Raw genomic sequence first — 23,768 nt, 5'->3', positions numbered from 1 at the left:
AAACTCGCACAAAGTGCTCCAGCAGCAGGTGCGTAGAGCAGGAAACAGGGCAGCAGGATAACCATTTGGAAATGGCGACTTCTTCCCACAGACCAAATCTAGAGCCAGAAGCAGGTACCTACCTCGAGAAGTGTGGGAGATTAAGAATCTTAAGAGCTTAAGCCAGAGTTTTCAGACTTCAGATGCTTCAACCTTGACACCTTAAGCAGTGGCCTGATACCAGAAGTGCTGAAAACTCACAGCTTCACCAGAAGACACATAAGCTCTATTAGGGTCATCTTGACCATTCAGCCTTGGTTTGTTGAGTCTGGGGTGCACAAGCTTCCCATGCCTACCACTCTGCCACATAACTGCCCAAGAGACAGGCCACTGGGCACACAGCTGTTAGGTGTTCTTGTGCAACCAGGCCACTTTGGCCATATGTGGTTGCATGCCTAATTCATAACTTTCTTGGCATTTTTTTTCCCCCACTTGGCTTGCTCTTATTCAAAGCAGTCAGGTAAAAACACTGAGTTCTCCAGAGTTCCTGCTTTTCAGCAAACCAGAGACTGGGGAGAATATGTATCTACCAATACCCTGAAAATAAAGAAGCAGGAAATGTCAAAACAGTCTCCAAGAAAGCAGGTAAATTTCCACCCTACCTTCTGTCTGCCCCAGCCTTAAGCAGATACCAAATCAGAGACAAAAAAAGTGGGCACAACTGTAGAGCTGGGTAGTAGCTACATCATAGCTGTATAGTTAATAAGGCCAAATGGCATCACTTAATTCAGCTGGCATCAATGTGACATTCCAGGCAACAGGACTTTAGCAACATCAATGTCTATTACTTGGGTAGGCATTTAACATAGCTTAATTAAACCCTATCTATAGCCAACAGTAACACTAGTAAGAGGAATAGGTAGCATAAATAGTACTGTTTGCACAAATCCCCCTTCTCAAGTCCTCTGCCTCCTCCTCTGCAATACTCATTTTAAACGCTGATACATTTGCAAGAAGTATTTTTATTTTTATGCAGGCCCTAATGCAAAATGAAGCAACCAAATCGGGGCAAAACGTAAAAGGCATTTGGGGCCATGCCTGAGCTGGAGAAAGAGATAAAGGAGCAGGTGTTAGCTAGGAGGGAGAGGGGCAGAGGAGCTCTTATAAGGGAGAATGATGTGAGAGAGGGACTCCAGAAGGGACAGGCTGGATGCCGAGCCCTTAAGAGGCTGGGAAAGCTTCTGTACGGGTTCACAACCACCTTGCTGAACAAGGATGGGACTTTCTCAAATGTAGGACAGATCTGGAACACATAACATGCATGATGGGGCAAAGGGAAAAGACATGGACACTTGGATCAGCTGTTGGGACTCCTTGAGCCAGAGGGCGATAGCTGCAAGGGATCAGACATGGGGAAAAGATTTAGGAACGGTGCCCTCCACAGCCAGGTTGGCTTGCAGAGTGTGGTTTGTCCCATCAAAGTGGGAACATACGGAGCAACACAGATGATCAGCTCTTGTTGGTTCTTCCCAAGAGGCTTTTGAACAGCTCTTCTTCCTTTCCACCTGAAAGGACTGCTTCTACTTCAGAAGAGCTGAAGGATGAGTAACAGCAAATTTGAGAACTGGGCTTGATGGGCCAAGTTTTCCTGCTGTGAATGGGTATAAGCCCATCGGCTTCTTTGCCAGAGTACTTGCTGAGAATCTGGGCCACATTGTCTTTGAAGAGGAACAGTACCACAATGCTCTCCCAAAAGAGCCTCCTCAAAAATTAAGGCCTCAACTGGATACTTGGGATGGACAGCTTAGAACACATTCCAGCTGAAACCACCCCAGCTCCAAGTTGATCACCTTCATCCAGCACAGCAACACAGCTCTTTTCACCTACGATACCCACAGCCTCACCGTAAGGGCATCCAGCCCTGATAACACACACTTCCTCCCTGAATTACTTATGTTCGCCAAGGGTCAGGGAATAAGGAGAGCAAAAGCCTCCAGCCTGGCAAAAAGTTCTAGTCTAGCAACTGACCCTGATACCCATTCACAGACAAGACCCAGACCATCAGCGACTGGATGTAGCATACCACTACAGGGCTCTACGATCGACTGATCACATCACACCTGACTTTCTCTGACCCCCCCCACCACACCACAGTCAGTCTCCAAACCCTCCCCTCCCAGCCCTGCACATACAGCTGTTCTTCCTCTCCAAAGAAAGCCAATCTCTTTTTCCAGTTTTTTCAGCTTATGTATTTTCATAAAAATTTTGCTGTTCAAAAGTAGCCCTGCACCCTTGCCTACAAAACCATCCTTACCAAACCTCTGCAAAAATATCTGAAAACCCTTTTAAGTCTTCTGGAATACAGAATTTTACTGAAACAAACCAGAAGTATCTTAATTAGCTGAGACCGTCTAATATTTACATTGGAATTGTTTCAGGATAGGGAATGGCCTTTTTTGGTAATACATAATACAATCACACTGCAGATACTAACAAATAATGATACTGTCTGCATGCATGATACAGGAAACATTATCAGACTGGGCATTCTTTCAATGGCTCAAGTTTATTAACACACAGCTAGGCTTGGCCTTTTGCAATGGCTGTTCAGTCTGAACAGACAGAAAACAGAAAAATCCCTAATATTCTCCTACTGTAGAAGTTGGTTCAATACACAGAATAATAGTCATTTCACTCCTCCGCTGAGGAATCTATACCTCAAGGAGCGTTTCAATGCGGAACCCAAGTATATTTCTCCATCTGAACGAATCTAAACTTTTCCTGAGCACTGTTTCTCTCATGGAACTTCCCATCCCTCTCACCAGAATTTTTCCAAAACATATTTTCAAAGCAACCTTTGAAATATTCTGTCCTCTGCCACAATAACTCAATCCCCTTTTTGGTCTCTTGTGTCAGAATCAACATTTGGACCAGAGGGGTCACGTTCCACCCACAGACAGAAGGGGAAGAAAGTATCTCCCCAAGAGACCGCTCAACTGCCTGAAAACTCAAAAATCAATGAGCTGAACATTCAAATTCCAGGAAAGGAATTCCCTGCATTTTTTAAATATACTATTTTTTCCCCTCAAGTTTTTGCCCTTTTTTCCCCCGCCACAATGCCTGAGGAAGTAGGAATGGAAATAAGGTTGGTCCTTCCACACTCAGAATCCCAGAGCTGGTAGGATCAAAAGACTTACTATTACTTAAAGGAATGGGTAACATTACCTACAATAGTACCAGAGAGCTACAGGACCAGCATTTCTGTTATGGAAAAAGATGCAGAGATCTACATTTTCTTCAAATGTCAGTCTTTACACCTTATTCAGTATACGTTGACATCTGTCACTGGCACCATTCCAAATAAATTAAATGGGAGATGATTGCTTATTCACTCTGCAAATACCTTCAAACTCAGCTCTGAGTTGGTTAAGTCACGCATTATTGTTTCTGGCCTGATAAAGTGTGCAATCAAACCAAGTAGCATGAAGTTAAAAAAAAAAAAAAAAAAAAAAGCATAAACACTTCTAGCTGTGTTTTCAAACACTGTAGTTACTGTATGATTGAAGTTCCCTTTCCGTCCCTGCTGGCAAACAGGCATTGCAGTTCTGTCTAACACAGTTTCAAAGCAGAGTGCTAGCAAAATGTTTGTACTTCAGCTATATCAACCTCTAGTCTCCCTCCTGAAAACACAACTTTGAAAGGAACTGAGAAACTGGCACGTCGCTCAAAGCAAGCTTAACAAAAAGTTCTAAACCTACTTAAAATACACAAACCAAACATGATCAATGAAGAATTATCAAAAAAAAAAAAAAATCATTTCAGAACAGGTTACCAGCTTTCTGAATCTGCATGTCAAATCCTTGCAGAGAGGCCAGTACTTCAGACTTTGATATCTGCGTATCTTCAAGAGATTAAAAGCAGCCTGTGGTTTTCACAGAGGGATTAGTTGTTGTTAAGTACTGCTTTCCTCCTTATTGGTCAAGTTTGCACTCTCCATCCTGCCCGGCAGCCTATATCAAGAACAAACTGCCACCGAGACTTCTCCTTTCTTCTAAAGAAAGAGACAAAAAGAAAGGCGACACTGTCTGGCTTTTATGGTTCTCCTAATTGCACCCCTCTGGAAATGCTGACTTTCAAAAACTTTAACCTGCCAGCCACAGGTCTGAGCAAAGTTTACTCCAGCATGGCTTAAAGAGTAGAAAAATCTATGTTATACATGTGTGCTTGCAGAGGTCTGAGCAAACACAGTACCTATTCCTCATTTCATAAAGCTACTTCATAGTGATTCTGTGAGACCTCTGTCTAAGTCTGTGTAATGCCCCAAGCTCTGGCTTCCAAGTCTTCCTCAAAATATAACTAGCATCCAAACCCCTCCTGAATGCGAGCTCCCAACATAACCAAGTAGGAAATTAGAAGCGGGAGGGGGCAGGGGCCAAAAAAATGCATTAATTAATTCAGGTTGGACAGTTTCTATTCCCATTTACCAGGGGGTAAGTGGTCTTCAGACCACAGAACTACAAATCTAAAGAGAGGTACTTGCTGAGTAGCAGCTAAGAAGCAAAACCATGCAAGCAAGTTGGCATAACAAAAATGTAACCTAAAACAAACAAAAATAAAATCATGAATCCTATTTTCTGTTAATAACTATATTTGCAATTTTTCTCTAGAATGAGGGACGGGACCTACCCTGCAGTACTTGCCAGCTTTGTGAAGATCAAGCAGCCTCAAAGGCTAGCAAAGCCAGGAGATGTTCCAAGGGAAACCTGAACTGTCTGAGGTCCATCAGTCACTTGCATGCACCTGCTGAAAAAACACCTGCCAAGATTTATTCATCCCTTGCACCACTGCCAACAGTTCAGGCGATTCTGCAGAGGTTCCTCACTCCTGTTCTGACAGTATTAAATAGTCAACTAATACCATATTTAAAACTGATTTTAACTAGCAAGACAATGTAAATGACTTTCTTCTCTCTTCCAACACCTTCCTGTGGGAGATGCCCCCTTTTAGCTCAGCAGTATGAATGTCAGAATGGTACAGGTTCACTGGCACTCATGCATTCAATATTGCAGCTGTTGGAGAAAAGCAAATACACAGCCCCTCAAGGGAAGGCTAAAACACAGGTTGACGTCAGAATGGACCTTGATGCCCTATTCTACCTCCCAGCAGCTCTGAGAGGGAGCTTTATTCATATTTTAGTATTTGTTCCCATCTCATTGCTCTGAGGTGGAGAATGCAGTCTCCTGGTCAACATTAATACAGTCTGCACAGCTGGTCTGCACACCCTGGATTTGCCAGCCCACTTAGGGAGCCCTGCATGCTGAGCTGTGGCAAGCTGAAGAAAACACAGCTACAAGTCTGTTGTGCTTGGACAAATCGAACCTATCTTCATGATAACGTCAAGTTGCCATTCCAGCACTTCTGGAAAGAGTCTGATCCCTGCATATACAGGTAGACGTGCAGGACTGTAAGATGATCCTTACAAAGTTGCAGAACTCGCACAGTGGGCAGCTCAGGTGTCTGGTCTCCATCACAACGGTGGAAAAAAATAGCCACTCTAATACCTGTTAACGTAAGCTACCCTCTTGTCACTCCAAAATTTCTAAAACCAGAACTTTATGACGCATTTTGTCCCAAGCAACAGGGCCTTGCATCTCTGTCCAAAGAGCCAGAAACAAAGGAAAACTTGCATTATTCCCAAAGACTCCAGTCTAGCTAGATGTTGAACACCTCAGGCTACACACAGCTTTCCTGAACGGCTTGGCTAGCCATGTCATTTGCTAGTCACGTGCCAAGAGCATTTGTGATGTTGCAAAAGACATTTGTGCCTGGAAACACAAAACCTTAACAATCAGCATGCACGATGGAGGGAGAGGACAGACAGGTTTGATGGCACCCCCCAACAGATGAGTTCTGTAACACTGACTCTTATGCTCCCTAGAGCCTCACCAAAAATCTTCATTGAAAAGCGATCTTATGGATCCGACCTTATGGACCTGATCTCAAAAGAACCGCACTGAAGAGGACTGGCTGTAAGACCCAAACTTACAGGGAAGAAAAAGTGACCAGGAGCAGGTTGGGGCCTTTTCCAATCAGAAAATTTATCCATCCATGAGATTCTGCTTCTTAAAAGAAATCTGTTGCCAACACCCAGACAGAGGGGCACCTTCAGAAGGGCGCTGTAAGCGCCCTGCCAATCAAACTATTCTATGGGCAAGGAAACATGTGGAGCCTGGTTTCCTATTTCACCTCCTCCCTGCCCCATGCATATTATGTGATACCCAGTAATACCATCTGAGCTCATACTGGAATCATCTGTACGTTAGGGGCATTAATTCAGATCTCCCTCCCTCTTGCCTGTTTTCCAGCAACCTTTGAGACTCCACCTGTCACCTAAGCCCTGCCTTCTCAAGAAAGCAAGCTAAAAGATATGAAGTAAGAAGCCCTTTCCCTGTCTTCTGAGGAGTTCTCCAGGAAAAAAAAAAAAAAAGGAACTTTCATGCTGGATCAGCAAGAAAACACTTGTAGCTCTTCAGGCTTTTTGTATTTCACTGGCACAACAAGGCAGATTGCATAGGTAGGATGGTTTGGCAGCAAAGGCAAGCAAAAACCATAGAAGCTTTGAAGAGACAGAAGGATGCTGAAGGAAAACCAATAAGGAACTTCCCTCCTCCCAAGTAGGTAGATGTGATACTTTCTCCTCAATAAAAGAGCTTTCTGCATCCACCACTTTTTATATAAAGCCTCCCTCCCCATCTGCAGCGGTTCTACAGATCAGGCAGCCTGAATCCTGAAGACAGCTGTATTTAAATTTGGTTTAAGGTTCTTGGGTGCTGCTCAGTGGTACAGACTCCCACCTGCTTCAACAGGGCTGAGATTTCATTCTAGGTGTTCTCACCTTCCATACTGCACCTATTGGGGCACATCTTATCAGGGCAAACTCAAAATGCAAGCCATACCTTCCGCAAACCCTGTCCCACCCAATTCACAACCTCCTCATGTTCAGCAAGAGATTACAAAGGGAAAGAAACAAAGCCTAAGATTCTGGGAAAGGAAAAGATCCTTTCTGGACACAGCCTGTGCTGCTACAATTGTTACATGAGACAAATTAATTGGAAAAAGCATTGGGACATCAGGCCACAGTGGCCTGCCAAAAGCAGTCCTCCACCTTCCTTTTTAGGGCCAGTGTCCTTGGTTATTTCATCTTGCTGGGCTGCAAATTCTTTAGCAAAGCCTTTGGTTTACTGGCATATCAATCTTTTTTTGCACTGTAGCTGGCAGGGAATAAGCATCAGCAAGCCTGGCTACCAACAGCTATGGTCATACTAGTCCTGTGAGACCAGGAATTCAGCCCAGCCTCCCTGGACTGTGCAGCCAGAGGAGAGCAGAACTTTGCTCCGACAGAAGGTTTAATCAGTGAAACTTTGCAAACATAGATGTGGGTAAACATTGGTGGGATAAAGGAAGTAAGCCAAGAACAGAAAGCAGAAGTGACATCTCATGGCAACACAGCAAGTCAGTGGCAGAGTCTACAACCTACGTGATACCCCCCAACGCAAGGAAGTTTGGATGACCAAATAAACTTTGACAGGTCCTGGAACAAAGCCTTCCCCTTTGGTTAGGGACAGACTGGGAGAAAAGGGGATGCCTTGGTTTGTTGGTACATCAGAGTAAAAACATGAAAAAATATGACACCCTATTGATGTCACCGAACACAGACTCCTCATTTTGCCCAGCTTTGTAATGAAAAGAGAGCAAGAGACAGCCACTCCTATAGGACAGGAATTTCCCACCCTCAGTTGAAGTCTAGAAAGGGAAAAGTAAGTTCACCCCTTTCTACTCTCCACACAAAAAAACCTCCTGAGAAAAAACCTCTCTTTCCAATGTCAGCTTTACAATTCATCTCCTCAGACGAGCCTATTAATCTGCACGCAATTTAAATTGTCAGTCGGTGCCCGCACAGCCAATACCATCTTTCCACCCTCAATCTCTGCCTAACCTGCTGGAGGAAAGTAAAGAGCTTGATCCTGGGACGAGGACCCTCACTGCCAGCCAAGTAACAAAACCCCAATCCATTTGCTCCGTGAACTCAACCCCCTCCTGGAACCTCACAGAGGAGTTACCCTCACACCAGGATTGCATCAAGTCACCAAGATGCTGTTTTAATTTGTTCAAAGCAGAAATGTTTGTGCATGTGCAGACTGACTCATCCAGAAACAGGACATTCTTCGAGCAAAATAAGAACTGTGGAAACTGGGGAGATTTTTTAAAATTTCAAAAGTATAAAATAAAGATTGATCACATAGCAGAAACATAAATTTTAACCAAGATGATGGATTACAGGCATAAAGAAAAAAAACTTCAAATCCTTACTGGCAAAGTTTAAAAGAGCTTGTAAACACTAGGCTTTCTCCAAGACACCATGACATTGGAGGCATTACAATTTTACTCCATTTTAAGAAGTTTAGAATTATGAAAGGTTCAGAGCTCAATGTCTTGGTCTGAAAAATCCTTCAGCTAACTACAGGATGAACAAAGTGCAACTTACAGCCTAAATCTCCTAATTATTACTTGCAAAGGACGATATATGAGTTAGCAACGGTTGCATGAGTCCTTTCTGCTAGATGGGTTCCTCTGGACAGAGGCATCAACTTATTTGATACATTTCACTGGACAATGGGCAAATTATTGCCAAGTATTGTACTTGAGGCTACCTTTGAAGAGAGAGAGAGAGGTTAAAAGGGTGCACAGCCCCTTTGCAAACAGCATAGTCAACCATTCTGCCCCATATTTCCTGCGGAATTGAAAAAGTGTCTTCCAAAAATAGCCAATGGTTTTGCTGAAAGCCTCAAAACAAACAGTACTTCTGAACGAATATCTTACATACTTTACATAATAGCCATCTCAGAAGGGAAAAAAGGATGTGTACAGTGTTTCAGTGCGAATTCTGCATTGAACAAAAAGACATCATTCTTTGCTTAACACAAGGCTTAAATTCACCATGAAGGAAATTGCTGAAGTCAAAGCCTCAGGGCTCAAGTTGGGCGGGAGATACCACTCTGAAGGGAAGAATTTTTATCCTAGATTCAAATCGAAAGAAGATACGTAAAAGGAACACTGTCAGCTTGTTTAAGCCTCAAATTATACTAGCCTCAAAAAGGAAAGTTCAACCCCACTCAGCATCCCTTCACCAAAATCTAATACATTTTTAAGTGTTTGGTCTGTTGTGTACCCAGATCTTTCTCTGCACACTTCTGCTTACCTTTTTTTTTATTATTATTTTTTAAACACTTGGTCCTTACCTCCAGACATGTGGTTTACCCTTCCTGTGAAATATAGTAACATGTATCACAGTTTAAAACAAAATACCACAAGACTAACACCAGTATAGTGCCATAACCACTGGTGCCTTCCTCTTCATTTCGTGTTCAGCTGTAACTTTCCTCACAAGCTGAAAGGTCACATTCACATTTGCCTCAGTGAATGTCTGCCCCTTAGAGACAAGGATAAAACACCTAACACTCCACGAAAGAGCAGCTGTTGGAGATGAAGGTGTAGCTGTAGCAGCATGAAGGGGCTAGTCAGACGATGCTGCGAGCAATGCCATTTTCTTCTTTTTTGAGAGCCCAGAGAGCAAAGTTATTTTGTTTGCATTAGGATAGCAACAGCCGAAGGGCCTAGAACTTGTGTTAACTTATTAAGCAAGTACTTTGGGTTTTGTTTTCCTTTTCTCCTTAGAGGGAAAAGGAGCTGTGCTTTTTCCTATGTAGAAAGACAAACAACAGATTTCAGATCATGCAAATTACCTGCAATACACAGCTAAACTCTCAATTATTATTGTTGTTCCCACGTCCCCAGTCACCACAAGGGAATAAGCAAGGAAGTGAACTGGATCTCCAGTTGGGAGGAATTTCTGGAAAACTCTCTCCCTAGGAAAAGAACCTGTGTGTGTTCAGATAAGAAGTTGGGGAAGGGCCTGGCAGGCCACACTTGGCTCCAAGCTGCACCAATAAATACAATAACTTCATCAGCAGGCCAGGAGCTCAGCCTTTACCACCTACCTTAAGACTAACTAAAAATATGGTTGCCATCTGGTGGCTAACACAGAATGAATTTAGCATCTATGATGAGTTCAGGCTAGACCAGATACCAGGAGACAGATTCCCTGCCCTGTCCTGTCCTGTCCCCTCCTGGAACCGCAGTAAGGGGAAAAACCACAGATGTGGCCATGCTCACTCTTGTGTACGGAGCGAAGCCAGGACCTTGGTGCTGCAGCCAGTTCCATACTGGATCTGCTATTTACTTGGGGTTTTTTTCCAAGCAGTCAGGCAAGTTCAAATCATGCTCCTAGTCTCAGTAAATGACCTTAAACCAGTGGAAGCAGCATGTGCAAAATTAGGCCCAACAGGTTTGGGTTGCCATTCTGACCCAGCAGCATTCTGTAACAGTGTTGGTGATTGGTACAAGGCTCAGGCCAGCACTGCATCCAATCCCAGACCTCCTAGATTAAATCTAGCTGCTAAAGATAACTCCCAGGGAACAAGAGAGCAGCGGGCAGATCTCTTCAGCCTCCCTCCCTCGAAGATGCACCAGTCCTTATTCAGTCAATGTCATCTCACAGCAAATCACTGAAAACGAAGATGAGCGTGCCTGAAATAAAAGCAGCTGATCAATGTCCCTGCGTAAAACGTCCGATAATCCCTACACAGAGCAGGCATCTGGCATCAGATGTAGCATGCCAGAGAGATGAACATGAAAAGTATCCATTGCATATTCCTGGCACAGGGGTGGGTGGAGAGCAGCGAAAGGGCTCCCGGGATTCAGAAAACACCCCTCCTCACCAGACATCGGCACAATCTTCAAAGACAGTATGGTTTTTGCCTCACCACCATTCCAAAATCTGGAGCTCAAGGTCAGTAAAGCAAATAGCAAATATTATGCTACGCTGTTAGAAGATAAGGAAGCAAGTGCCCATCTCCTTTTCCTCACCGTCTTTGAGGTTACATATTTAGCGCTATCGCAAAATACAGTTCTGCTCTTGAAACTGCCGCATCAAGCACAACCTAAATACCATAGAACGAAGGTCTCCTCCTGCTGAAACAATAAGCATCTACATATTTAAAACAAACGTGCGGCGCTCTGTCCTCCCTCCCCTCTCCCAGATGAATCCGATGCTATGTTTCTGCTTATCCTGAGCGTGCGGACGGATGGTAAAACCTCACAGCTCACAACTGCGAAATTTTGCATTCGCAGGATGCAAAGGGGCCCTAAATCCGCAGGCAGAGAAGGCAGCTGCCAGCCCCCCGGAGAGGCGGGGGAAGCAGAGGCGCCGCTGCAGCCGCATCTCTGCTTTGGGGAGGGGTGGCATCCCCGGTACCCGCATCGCCCCCCGCATCCCGGGGAGGAGGCGGCGGCCCCCTCTCTCCTCTACCTTCTCCTGCGCCCGCGTCAGCTTCTTTTGGACGTTGCTGGCGATTTTCCCAGCGGTGACCCCCTTGCTGCCCAGCTCGGCCATCTTGCCTCCTCTTTTTAACGGGCGGCTGCGAACGACGGGCCGGCAGGAAGGGGGGGAAAACCCGGCGGGCAGGCGATGGCCCCGGCCGCCGCCGCCACCGCCTCCCGCCCGCCCGCCGCCTTTTAAAGGGACAGTGCGCTCCGCGCCGCCTTAAAGGGGCCGCGCCTCGCCCCGGGAGGTGGCAGCAGCAGCACAGCTAGGCATCGTGTCTGCCATGCTGCTGCTGGCAGGGGGAGAAGAAGCGGGGGAAGGTGTTTGCCAGCTTTTCCCGCCCCGCCTGCCTCCTCTGGGCCAGGCTGCGGCGGGGAACCCGCCGCAGCCTGGCCCAGAGGAGGCAGGCGGGGCGGGAAAAGCTGGGAAGCATCGCAAGGAGGGAGGGAGAGACGCTGAGGGGCCCCCCACACCGGAGCAGCGAGCCACTAATACTTAAAAACAGCCAAGTGAGGAACATTACTTAGAGATGCCGGCTAATGGCCATATCAGTCTTCGTTAGTAGTCACAGTTACAGGGTGCTGTGCGGTAACAAGTGATTAATCCGAGATAGGTGATGGTGGGAATTTGCTGTTGTCTTTTATCCTGCAGCAAAACAGCATTATTACTTGTTTTAAGCAGCTTGAACCGCTAATTTTTATCTCTGATTGTCCATACTCTTAAATTTATACAACAAAAGTACTTTTCAAATTATTCCTGGGTCTGTACAAACACCAAGTGAGAAATTTACATTCTTGGGGGGAGTATAAGTGAATCAAAACCCTGATTTTAAAAAGCCAGCTGAAATCTCAGAAGATTTCATCCTTTAATGCACCAGCCTGTTATGGGACACAGGTAAACGCCTTCACCTGAGCCCTGTCTCTCTGAAAACTGGAATAATCAATTGCTCAGCTTCTCTCACAGGGACATTAGGATGGCTAATTAGCTAATGTCTTTACAGAACTTTGTGCTTTGAAAAGCTGAATAGCAGCTTTTTACATGTTTTTGGATTTGCACACGAATTTGGATTCAGCATGGCTGCACATGATGGCTGTTCCCGTTAGGGAGTAATGGTGACAGCGGAGTGAGGTGCTTAGTGCATCTCCGCTGCAGAAGACATTGCAGTGACAGGGCATTTACCGGAAGAAAACTAAACATGACTGCACAGAGCACTGGCTTTATATGCCTAACTTCCCCTGAATTCCTGCTACCTTAGCCTGTATGGTATTATTCTTCAGCTGTGACTCAACGGCTTTTCAGTGTTGTTGCTCCTGGCCCAAACATGCAGCCTGCCCCTTGCCTGCCCTTGAGCCCCTTCGGTGAGCCTGGACCTCCTGACTGCATACACTGCAGCTATGCTGCAGCCTTCATCCCAACAGGGCTTCAGTCGTGCTTTGCTAGACCTACTGTGCAAACACCTTTCGTGAAACTTATAGCTTTGCAAGACAGGACAAAGTTCTTCCTGGACTACAGGAAGCCACCTCAGCAGCGTTATTCATTCATACTCGGCCCCAAAGCTTCTGTCAGCTCCACACATGGGGGCTCAGTCAGGTGGTGAGGAAGCTTCCTTCCTAGCCTGCTTCTGCACACTCATCTTACTACTTCTTTGTGGGAGCTTACATCTGCTCTGCACGCACACAGCGCCTGGGGACAGTATCAGCCAAACCAATGCTCTGCAGACAATTTAGATATTTAAGGAACTTGCATTTCCCTTTAAGATGGAGACTTGCATCTCTTACACCTATTTTAATTGAAAGATGGTACCAAAACCTACCCGTGTCCCAAGACGATTTCACACAGTCTTTATTTTGCCAGATGAAGACTGTTATCTCCAGAGTTTCACACACATAGGGAGTAGTGCAGCACTCACTATTGCGATCTAAAGCAACAGAAGAATGTTGAAGGTGATTACTTGAGAGAGCTAGGCTAGATTTTTCATCTTATATTTCATTTATTGTTTCTCATTTCTGCTTCAGTACTATTTCTGTTAATTCAGAACTTGGAATAAAAAGAATTGCCTTGCCAGAGGCCTTAGAAACTCTGGGCAGAGAACCTGCCAACACCTCTTTGTGAGGCTGGGTGAGATAGTGCCTCTGCATTTCTTGCCTGTTATGACAATGGCTTTTTTTTAAAAAAAAATGACAAAAGTCCTCATTCAGAAACCAGTTTAAATCCATGCTATACTTCAATTACATTAGTAGACATACTATTCCTATTCAGTAAAATATTTAGGCATGTGCTTCGGTTGTATATGAGAAAAGTGCAGTGATATAAGACATATTCAGACTCAAGTGTGTGCATACCTGTGCTGCCACACTGTATTGCAAACTGCAATTTTATTCTATTCCTTTCTGGCTTTACATTTAATATTCATATTTCTGTGTGTTTTTCTGTAGATACATAACTGTGTATTTGTCCCAAATGCATCTCATTTTGCCCTTAATTTCAGCCTTACTAGGTATTTTCATATTACTTTCCTTGTCCAGTATAATCTATAATTTTGCAGCATCTCACCGTTCAGTATCATCTGGAAACATAATTAATATCCCATTTTCTTTGTCTCTTACTCACCATCTCCTCCTCCTTAGCTGAGCTTTTAAGAGTGAAAGATGCACATGTGGTTAAACATTTGTAACATCACGTTTAAAAGAGCAGATGTTTCAGGGTCAGAACACATTCCTCTCCACCCTACCTCATATATTTGCTTCTCCTGCCTAGGTCTTTTCTTCAGTGAAACTGGTTTTGAAGGGATTTTTTTCTGATTACGTCCTTTCAAATGAAACGCCAATGACTGCAGCACATGAGCTGGAAAGAGAGACCATGGCAAACATCAGACAATTGTGAAACAAAAGTGGCCAGACACACAGATTCACCACAATGAAAAATGATGACAAACTGTGTACATTTTAAAAGCTGAGATTAACAGCAAGCGTCCACCTCTCAGGGTGAGTCATTTCCCAGTTATTTCTGTGCCTGATTGGATCAGTACCAAAGCTGTAAAGCATTTGCCGGCCTCCAGGTGTGTCGCAAAAGATACTCACCTAGCATGACGCAGTGAACATCACATACTATGAGTGGCTATGCATTTGAAGGAACATATAAGCCATTTTAGCTAAGCGAACACTGTTGCTTTGTGGACAGGAGAGGTTTCGGTCTCGCATCAATCCACCATTGTTCTGATCTCAAGCTTACAGTTTTTTACAATCTTATAAATGTAAATAATTTCATATGTCAATAGGACTGCACATAGTAATAAACATACAGGCTAGGACCTTAGTGCTTATATTCATTTGTGCTTTGTGTCATTGTGAGGCAGGGCTGTCTAACCTTTTAGAGCTGTTAGTGACAGATTCTGCACAACTGGAGTTAAAAGGAATAGAACTTGATGCTTATATCCATCTCTGTGTTCAATATCTGCATGGTTGTCTTATCTATTCTAACACTAGACCCTAGGACACTTCATTTCACCTAACTGTAACCAGCTAAACAGGTCTAGTTTAATTTAAGCTGAGTCACCTAGGCCCCTCTTATAGCTGAAAGAGAGCAATCAGTACCTCCGAAGGATGATAAGAGCTAAAACAGCTTCTAGAAACATCTCCCTTCCCCCTTAGCTACAGAGGGAGATTAGATGAATAGCTTACATAGCTAAAGTTGACAAAGCCAGGTGGGTTATGAAAGCGACCTGTAGTCCATCTCCCTGGTGACAATATGATTCATTTACACAGTTCATAGGGAAGAGGCAAATCTGTCAAACACGATAGCACAAACACACGTATTTAACATGTACGTACCTAACATTGCTTTTTTATTGCTTTCTTAATTGATTAATACTCTAGTCAATAATGCTTATGTTAGGTCTCAGCCCCACAAGTGCATTTCACTTCTCCGTTGTCTCATTAAAGAGAGATGAACTGCTCACCTGTTTACAATGAAGCATATGCTGAAGTGCTTGCTGGGTTGGAGTCTATTATTTTGTAGTTTAGGTACAATTTATTCCCTTCATTGCACAAATTGTTGTTACATCTCTTTCTTTTTTTTTTATTATTACTTTTTCGCCAAGTTTTTCCATCTGGGAGCAAGATGTTTTCTTCCTGATTCCTAATTTAAATTGGTATAAAATTTTATTTTTTAAAGAGTGATTTCAGCAATGTGTCCATTAACATATCTTTTTTTTCCCCCCTGACTTGAACCTTTTAATTGTAGCTTGTGTATTTAGAGCTACAAGCTGTGATAATCAAAATATATCTGCTTTCCCGCTACTGGTGGCAAACTCTTTAATAAAATAATTTCAAAATGACAATAGTAGTGGTCTTTGCCATTCATGGAACTAGAAGTACGTATTCTCTGTTTCAGTTACAGAGAAGATTAAAACCCAGTAAAACTGATTTTTGTTTCTTTTCAGCAAGGAGTTCTGATTTTAAGTTTATAATTATTGTGTTTTTAAAATATTTAGTAGAGCTTTAATTAACATTAAAGATGTTTATGGTAAATATAAATATATCATTATTGAAGTCTTAAAATGTTTCTATTCATATGAAATAATATTATTTGCAATAAATTATTCCAAGAACTCTAAAGCCCTTCTCCCCGAGTACTAATATAATGCAAGATGAGTCTATTTCAATCAAGATTTCTTGTTTGTATTCAAAGCTGAAGTTCACATTTTAAACAACCCCAAAGTCTCTGGTTGTTTGGAGCCATAGTCTTGTTCTAGCTCTAACTCTAGCCTGAAAGTCACTGAAAGTCAGCTGGCCTCACTCATTGCCAGCACCACTCCCTTGCTTTAGTGACATCAGCTGAAGAATTAATTTAAGACAGTCAATCCAACACCTTGAAAACAACAAATTATGCAAAATATATTATGTAGCAAAATGTAATCAAGTTCTGACTGCAACCTTGCTTGCCTTAAACAGCCTGTTCACTTTTTTCTTTCCATTGCAGATCATGCATTCTTCTGGGGCAACACTCAGGGAGAGCTTGCAAAGGTGACTTCTATCTTCCCTTTTAACCTGATAACATTATTAAGGGTAATTCAGACATCAGTTTCACCATTATCTAGTTTGCCTTAGCATTCCTTTCTGACTGACTATATTCTCAGGCAAACTCTCCCTTTGTTCTCCCACAGAATGGTGCTGGGAAGGATTAGGAAGTTTCTGCCATAAAAATAATAGATAAAACCTCGGTGATTATGTGTTCTGTCCCTTAAAACAAAAGCAAGATGAAACAACTTTGATTTAAACATAGCATCCAGAAGGTGTTCTCTCCCACATCTCTCAAACTCACAACTTCTGTTGAATCTCTTCACTATCTTGTTATGAGAAAGAGAAGATGATACCTAAGTGGCTCTTCTCGTGTCCCAAACACAAAAAAATACCTGCTACCATAGCACAGGGAAGGCTCCAAAACTGAGAGCTTTGCCAGTCTAGTTCAAAAAGACTCACCCCCCCCCCCCCCCAGAAAGGGGAAGGAGCAGGAAATAATTACATTAAAACTTTGTCTCATATCTCACTGAAGGCCGTCCCTTGATTGCAAGCTTGTTTGAATTCTTGAGAATTATGTGGTGTTCATGATATATCTTACTGGGACTTCAAAACTTCGGCAGATTTTTCACTGAATTTCAAAATTCAGAACAAATTTCTTTTCCATCCATGTGCCATTTTGGATGCTTGATTCAGCTGCATGTAGCTATTTTCTCTTTTCTGCCTGTGTGGATTTGGCCACCACAAAGTCATCTTAGGCCCTGAATTTGACACAGATTAGCTACACTTCACTAATAAATGAAGTGAGAAAGAATGGGAATGGTCCATAAGCTTTGCACAAATATACTTCCAAGAAACTTACCAAAATGTCTATGTATGTACCTCATTGTGCGGGAAAAGAAAGGATTTGGCACATATGAAACAAATATTTTTTGGTTTTCATTATCATCCATCAACACAGGAGCAGGTAAGTGAATCGTGTGCTTGCTTTGGAAATTATTCTGAGAATTCTGGAAGCCTTCTACTGTTTATTAAAATATTTTTAAAATGGAAATTAATTATATACTCTAATAGGTGGGCCAGTTTATCCCCATCTATAGCTATGGTAGAACACATGGCCCATCTGGTGGAATCACACAAAGGATGTCGTATCACCAGGATACCATATCAACAGCACAAAACATCAGTGAAATCCAGAAAATATTTTACATAAAACATACTTCCACAAGGTTTCACATTGGCAATAACCATACCAGGTAGATTTATGTAATGGTAACTGTTGTCCCAGTTGCAATGTCTTCCTCCTTGCTTCCCTTTACTGATCGCCTCATTTCATTTCCTTGGTAACAAAACTGAGTGACTTATTCGCTACGAATTATTTACAAGAGCTATCTCACCTTCATTTACTGTAAGCTCACTATCATTTCAGATTTTTTCAGTTTTCAAAACTATCCAGCTCTTTGCTTTTGGTGTTTGGGATTTGATTTTTCAGAAAACAAGGACGGTAACTTTCTGCTTTGGGCAAGCGCAGTTTTCCGCACATATTCAATCACCATTACTATACAATCTATTCTAATTAATAATTACTGACATTTATAATAGTGTTTTCCTAGTCCTGAACCAGGACCGAACTGCAGAAAATACAACACAGACAAATGCAAAAAAATGATTCTTACCTGTAACAGCTCAGCCATTTCCACCAGCTGGCTTTATCAACTCTGTTAAAGCCTCTCATAAAGATTTAGTGAGAAACAGGAATGACGCGTAAGCCATTCTGAAGGAAAAGAGCAGACGATCCCATCAAAATGGTTTTTAATGTGAACAGCTCTTCGCTATTCTAACCTGGACTCTTACCTAAATTCTAAATACTGTACTCAATTGTTGCAGGTACTTAGCTGTTTCCAACTTTGGTAAATTACCAGTTTTCTTTTATTCATAGACAAATATTTGATCCATGATTGACAATGGAATACTATAGAGACTTAGAATTGAGGGTCACCTAGTTAGAATTGATATGTTTCTCTTCACAGATCATGTGACAGTTTTACATGTCATTCAGTGCTCTGACATCTTGCAGTGTCCCTGCCAAATTTAGCAGAAAACATTTACAGAGTCTTAAAGGAAGCATCCTCAACAGTTTAATGAGTCACAGCCTTGTGTATACAGATATCAGGGTCATCAGCATGCTAGAAGGAATAAACATAAATGTCAAGCTAAATTTCTGTTTTGCTTCCAAACTCTATTTTGAAACAAGGCAACTCTACCAGATAAACCAACCAAACATCTTAAAATTGTGAAACTTTTTCTTAACATGTCACTGTACAAGTGATGGCAATGCATGCTATTTCTACTACTTTACTCTGAAAGCCAAAGAACAAGTCTGGAAATGTTGCAGCATCTCAACATCTTTACTAGGAATTTTGCAATACAGGACGTTCTCTCAAAACTCCACCTTTTGGAATCACATGAATAGATTTCCAAACAGGAAGAAAACTTCAAAATCTGAACCCAAAAACTCAGAAACAAAGAAGGGAAAGGAGAATTAAGCCATTGCTTCAATATTTTTGTTTATTTTAAGGCATTCACAGTCATTTCTTTCCCTGCATACTTTGAAGATAGTGACATTGAGTCATAAGCTAAAGGAAGACATGAGACGTGATAGTTCTCTCTTGGATATGAAGGTAAAGATAAATTTAGTTTCTATATTGCAAAAAGTCAAGAACGAGCAGCAAAAAATGAGGAGGCAATCTCACATCTCCACATCCAGGCAGATGTTCCACAGAACTGAAGTTACTTGGTCCAAAATGATTGCATGGTGCCAGACTAACCTCATTTAACCAGCTAATTCTGATAAACCAGATCAAACTTCTTGTGCACAGCCCTGGGCTGAATGTGTGCACTAAACCTGGATGTGTCTATGCCTGAAGCTTGAGCTTCTAACACCTTAGCCAAAGGGAGAGAGTTTGACTAGTCAGAAGTTTTGCTGAACTTCCCAAAAGCCAGTACCTATAAAGGAAGAAAATTTCATGGGTTACAATGCTCACATAGACATTTCAGTCAAAATAACAAACTGAAAATAACCAGAAATACCCAAATAGAGGTACTCCACATTCCATGAAGGAAAGCCCTTGATATTTCCATTCCCTGTCATCATCTGATACCTTTAAGGAAACAAAGGAACCTGCCTGAAAATATGTGAGATAAATTCTTACTTGAAATGGGAACCTGAAACTGTGAAAATAAGCTATACAAGCTACTGCTAACGTTCCCCTCCCCTTTCTCAAAACAACATTTTTCCAACCAGTAATTTCCTCTTATATGGAAGGAGAGGAATGAAAGAGAAACTGCTTATTGCAAATATTTTATTTCAAACCAACATCCAAAAAATGTCTGTCATCATTAAAAAAAAAAAGAGCAAAATCATAAACTCATCTAATTCCTCCCACTCGGTCTGTATGGTTTTTGCATTTACACATTTTTTTCCCCAGATACCATTTAGACAAGTGTTGTGATTTTAGAAATTTTGAATGTCTTATGACAAAAAAAAAAAAAAAAAACAAAAAAAGAAAAAAAGAAATTCTCAGTTCTGATCTGATCTTTTCAAGTCCAAAGGATTTAGTTGTTCTATATTCTAGCTCTGGGGATCTGGAAGAGACTATTCCTCATCTACTCCTGCTTCACTGAGGTCATTAGCTTGCTTATACCTCTAATGTTGTTGTCACACTACTGTAAGCTGCAGTAGACTTCATATCCACAAATAGATATGAGAAAATAAGCCACTGCATACTGTAGCTACTCATATTTAGCTTCCAGAAACTGGTAGCAAACAGAAACCCAAAAGGCAACTATTATAAGAGAACAGTATTTTTGGTCTCCGTAACACTAGTGAGCTCCCTCACAGCAAGACAAAGCAAACTGCCTGGATAGGAATAATCTCGCACAGCATTATCCTCTGGATGTATACCTACTGGCAGATCTTCTGAGATCATGAGTGTTAAAAAACAAGAATATCCCTTCCTAGCATGCCAACGTGCTCCAGGTTCACCAAGACTTTCATGGTAAATATTTAGCAAGGCAAGCAATCCTACATTCCCTGGACAGAGCAACAAATAGGTATGAGTCTGTTGCAAATCCTACCAATACTACATCTACTCATAGCCTCATAGGGTGTGATAATCCTAGAAACCATACTATTCCTTCCTACTGAAATTACATATTCCCATTGTATATAGGAAGCTTTTTTTAGGGGGGAGAACAAGAAGGTTTGACCTTGTCATTAATGAAATGTTTCCTGGAGGCATTTAATTAATTATCCTATCCACAAAACTCACAGCAAACAAGTCTTCATCTACTTATATAAATATCAGAAAAGATATATATAAACACACCAATTTTTGGTTTTATACCATATGGGATGGAATTGTGCCCTAGACATGTTTTGATAAAGCTAATCAGATCAGCTATGCTCTTTTTAAAAAAATATATTTTACAGGCTCTTGCTCATTGATATGGAAGGATAGAGAGTGTTCTTTGGACACAACAAGTACTAATCCCCCGTTCTCTTGCAACTACAGGTTCCTACCCATCCTGTAGGAATGTCCAGCTGATTACAAAAAATATACTGAATCATTGCTGTCTTGGATATCTGTTTCTCTTGGCCTCTTGGTTACAAAAACACCAGTCACCAAAAACACCCATCAGAATCACATAAACCAACCAAGCAAAGTATCTTCTAGCTAGCAGTTCTTACTCTATAAAAACATTAAAGCATGACACAATAGGCTTCCTTGGTTTAGTCCTTCTTTACAAATCCCTGAGAAATAAATAATGGATTCTCATCGTTCCCTGGTCCTGAGGCTAAACATCACTGTTCCAGTCAAATTGTCCAACATTAGACTTCCAAACTTCAGATGTCAAGTACATGTTGATAACCAATAAAGAACTGGAGGGTGCTTCCACTTGTTGCACTATCTTAAAGATATCTCAGAAATAATGAACTCTTTTCTCCTAATTTCTTTCTAACACTATGCAGTTGAAATACTAGTCATAAAAGTGAAGCGAAGTGACCTAGGAAAGATTTTCTCCACTGAGACATAGCCAATACAGTGGAAAAGCCTTAGGACCCTGACCTAACCCATCATCTGGGAAACATAAGATTATTCCCCATCCACCATACATTTTTCTGCAATTTAATTAATCTTTATTTTGCCTGAATTGAACAATTGATATGTTATCACTTCTCATGGCAGAAACTCATTAATAGACCATTATTTGCTGTGCCAGTTAAATGAGGATATGGCGCTATTTGTAATTTTTTCTAGCCAAATAATTGCATAACTTGCATTTGCCCTCTCCCACAGTATTATGTGGTGAAATGCCAACATTAGGTGTAAAAACAATTATAAATGCATATAATACGAAATTATACATCAACATAATTGCAGTAATTACAAGTACTACTCTTGCATTCCAATGTGGCCCAGTGTCATGACAGATTAAAACGTTAATCTCTACTATACATTCGCCAATAATGCCCTATCAATCAAGAAGATCCAACATCAGAAGATGCAGAAAGTGGAATTCGGCATACTAAAATTGTTCACTGTGGGCCTAAAACCTACAGTCTTGCAAGCACAGAAACATGAGAGACATTTGCTTTGGTAGAGTACCATGACCAGATCAGATCTTTCCTGTGTCAACTTAATCTCACATAGCCAATGAATGGATAAATGTAGCCATTAACTGCAGTCTTAGCTGGTGAGAAGGTGATTGATCAACTGCATCACGATATGAATTAGAAAGCTTTGCCAGCTGAGGTTAATGTCTCAGAAATTTGCAACAGTTGGGATTTTTTAAAATACAATGTAGGATAGAAGCGAGACAAATGCCTGCCCACACTTTCTGGTGCTGATACCTATTTATATTGCAAAACTAAGCTGACCAGCAACTAGTAAATGATTATTTCTTGGATGAATTTGGTGCTTACATTCTGTGTGAAAAGAATTGTATGTTATTTCATACAACTTCGTCTTAAAATAACTGGTGCTTGATAGAGTTATCATGTATTTATTATCTATGAATTTGTGACAATAACATAAAAGAAGCATCTATAAATGTGATAGTGAAATACTGATTGCCTTTTCAGTGGTATCTTAGATGAAGATTTTTAACCAAGCCCTTCCAGATATGTGTAACTAATTCCCCACATACCTTTTTGATTCTCTAATCATCTAGAGTTAATGCTTCCTTTTTCCATCCGGGATGAGACTATCTCTGCAGTATTTGGGAATCTTCAGGCAAATTCAAGCAGTTACCCCTATCTGCATAAAGGAGACAAAGACCTTCACAAGCTGAGCTACTGAGAGTAAGAGAGACTTGTCTAAATGTTTTTTAATCTTCTCTTTGTCTACACCTGCAATTGTAAACCAAGGTAAGCACTAATTCAGTTGTTTGTTAGAAAAACAAGCAGCTGATAACCAATTGCCAAAAGGAACGTAGCTGCTAATGTAAACATGGCTGAAATCTTATGATATTATCTAAGAACGTATTGGAGGAAAGTTCTTAAGCATCCCTTCTTATCAGCATCCCTTAGACCCAGGTCAAAGATTTATTTTCTATCATAAATTAGCATTTTTAATGTACATTGTAGGTGTTTTGCTTAATTGTACATCCTAGATTTTCCATGTTACAATTTCTTTTATCCTAAATAAACTGACTTTTTATTTAAGACTAGATTGCTGTAATTGTAGATGTGTCAACCTCGATGTATTACACATTTCTCCATCAACAGTTCCTTTAGCATGTTAGTTATGTTCTGTGCCTACAGTTCTTTGACATTTCCCAGAAACACTTCCAAAAAATGGCCTTCATATGTTGGCATTCTTCCTAATTGTAAGAACATCAACATTTGCTATTGAGAAAGATATCACATGATGCTATTTTTCAGACCACTTGTAACAGTTATTTGCTTTTGTATGGCTTTTTTTTAATATATGTCCTGTATGAAATACTTTCATATGGGCATTGCTTTATCTCGTAATATTATACCTTTTCCAGTTTGTGTCCCAGCATGCACTTTAAACTGTACAAATCTTCCGTAAATGCTAATATTCAGACAAATGATTAAGATAATGCGTATCAGGTCAGTTTGGTAATTGCCTGTGTGCATACTCCCAGCTCACGACAATACAACTTCGCTTAAGTATTCTTTGTTGCAGGTTGGTTGCATTATTTTGTATTTGTCAGGGTGCTACGAGCACCCACCCCCCCCCCCCCGACTTTCTGCAGTTCAGCTGAGGAGTGACAACCTGAATGCAAATCCTTATCTG

The 23,768-nt window shown here is 41.5% G+C and overlaps 1 protein-coding gene across 1 annotated transcript in view; it reads right to left on the bottom strand.

Moving 5' to 3' along the window:
- Positions 1 to 11,496, bottom strand: part of BIN1 (bridging integrator 1) — a 98,082-nt gene extending 86,586 nt beyond the window's left edge. Inside the window, exon 1 of the mRNA XM_082311509.1 lies at positions 11,408 to 11,496. Coding sequence (XP_082167635.1) covers positions 11,408 to 11,491 — 84 coding nt within the window. The 5' untranslated portion in view covers positions 11,492 to 11,496. The remainder of the gene's footprint in view (positions 1 to 11,407) is intronic.
- Positions 11,497 to 23,768: the final 12,272 nt, after the last annotated feature.

The sequence above is a fragment of the Platalea leucorodia genome (assembly GCF_965183815.1).
Source record: "Platalea leucorodia genome assembly, chromosome: 5".
NCBI lineage: Eukaryota > Metazoa > Chordata > Aves > Pelecaniformes > Threskiornithidae > Platalea > Platalea leucorodia.
This window is presented reverse-complemented; position numbering and strand designations above follow the sequence as displayed.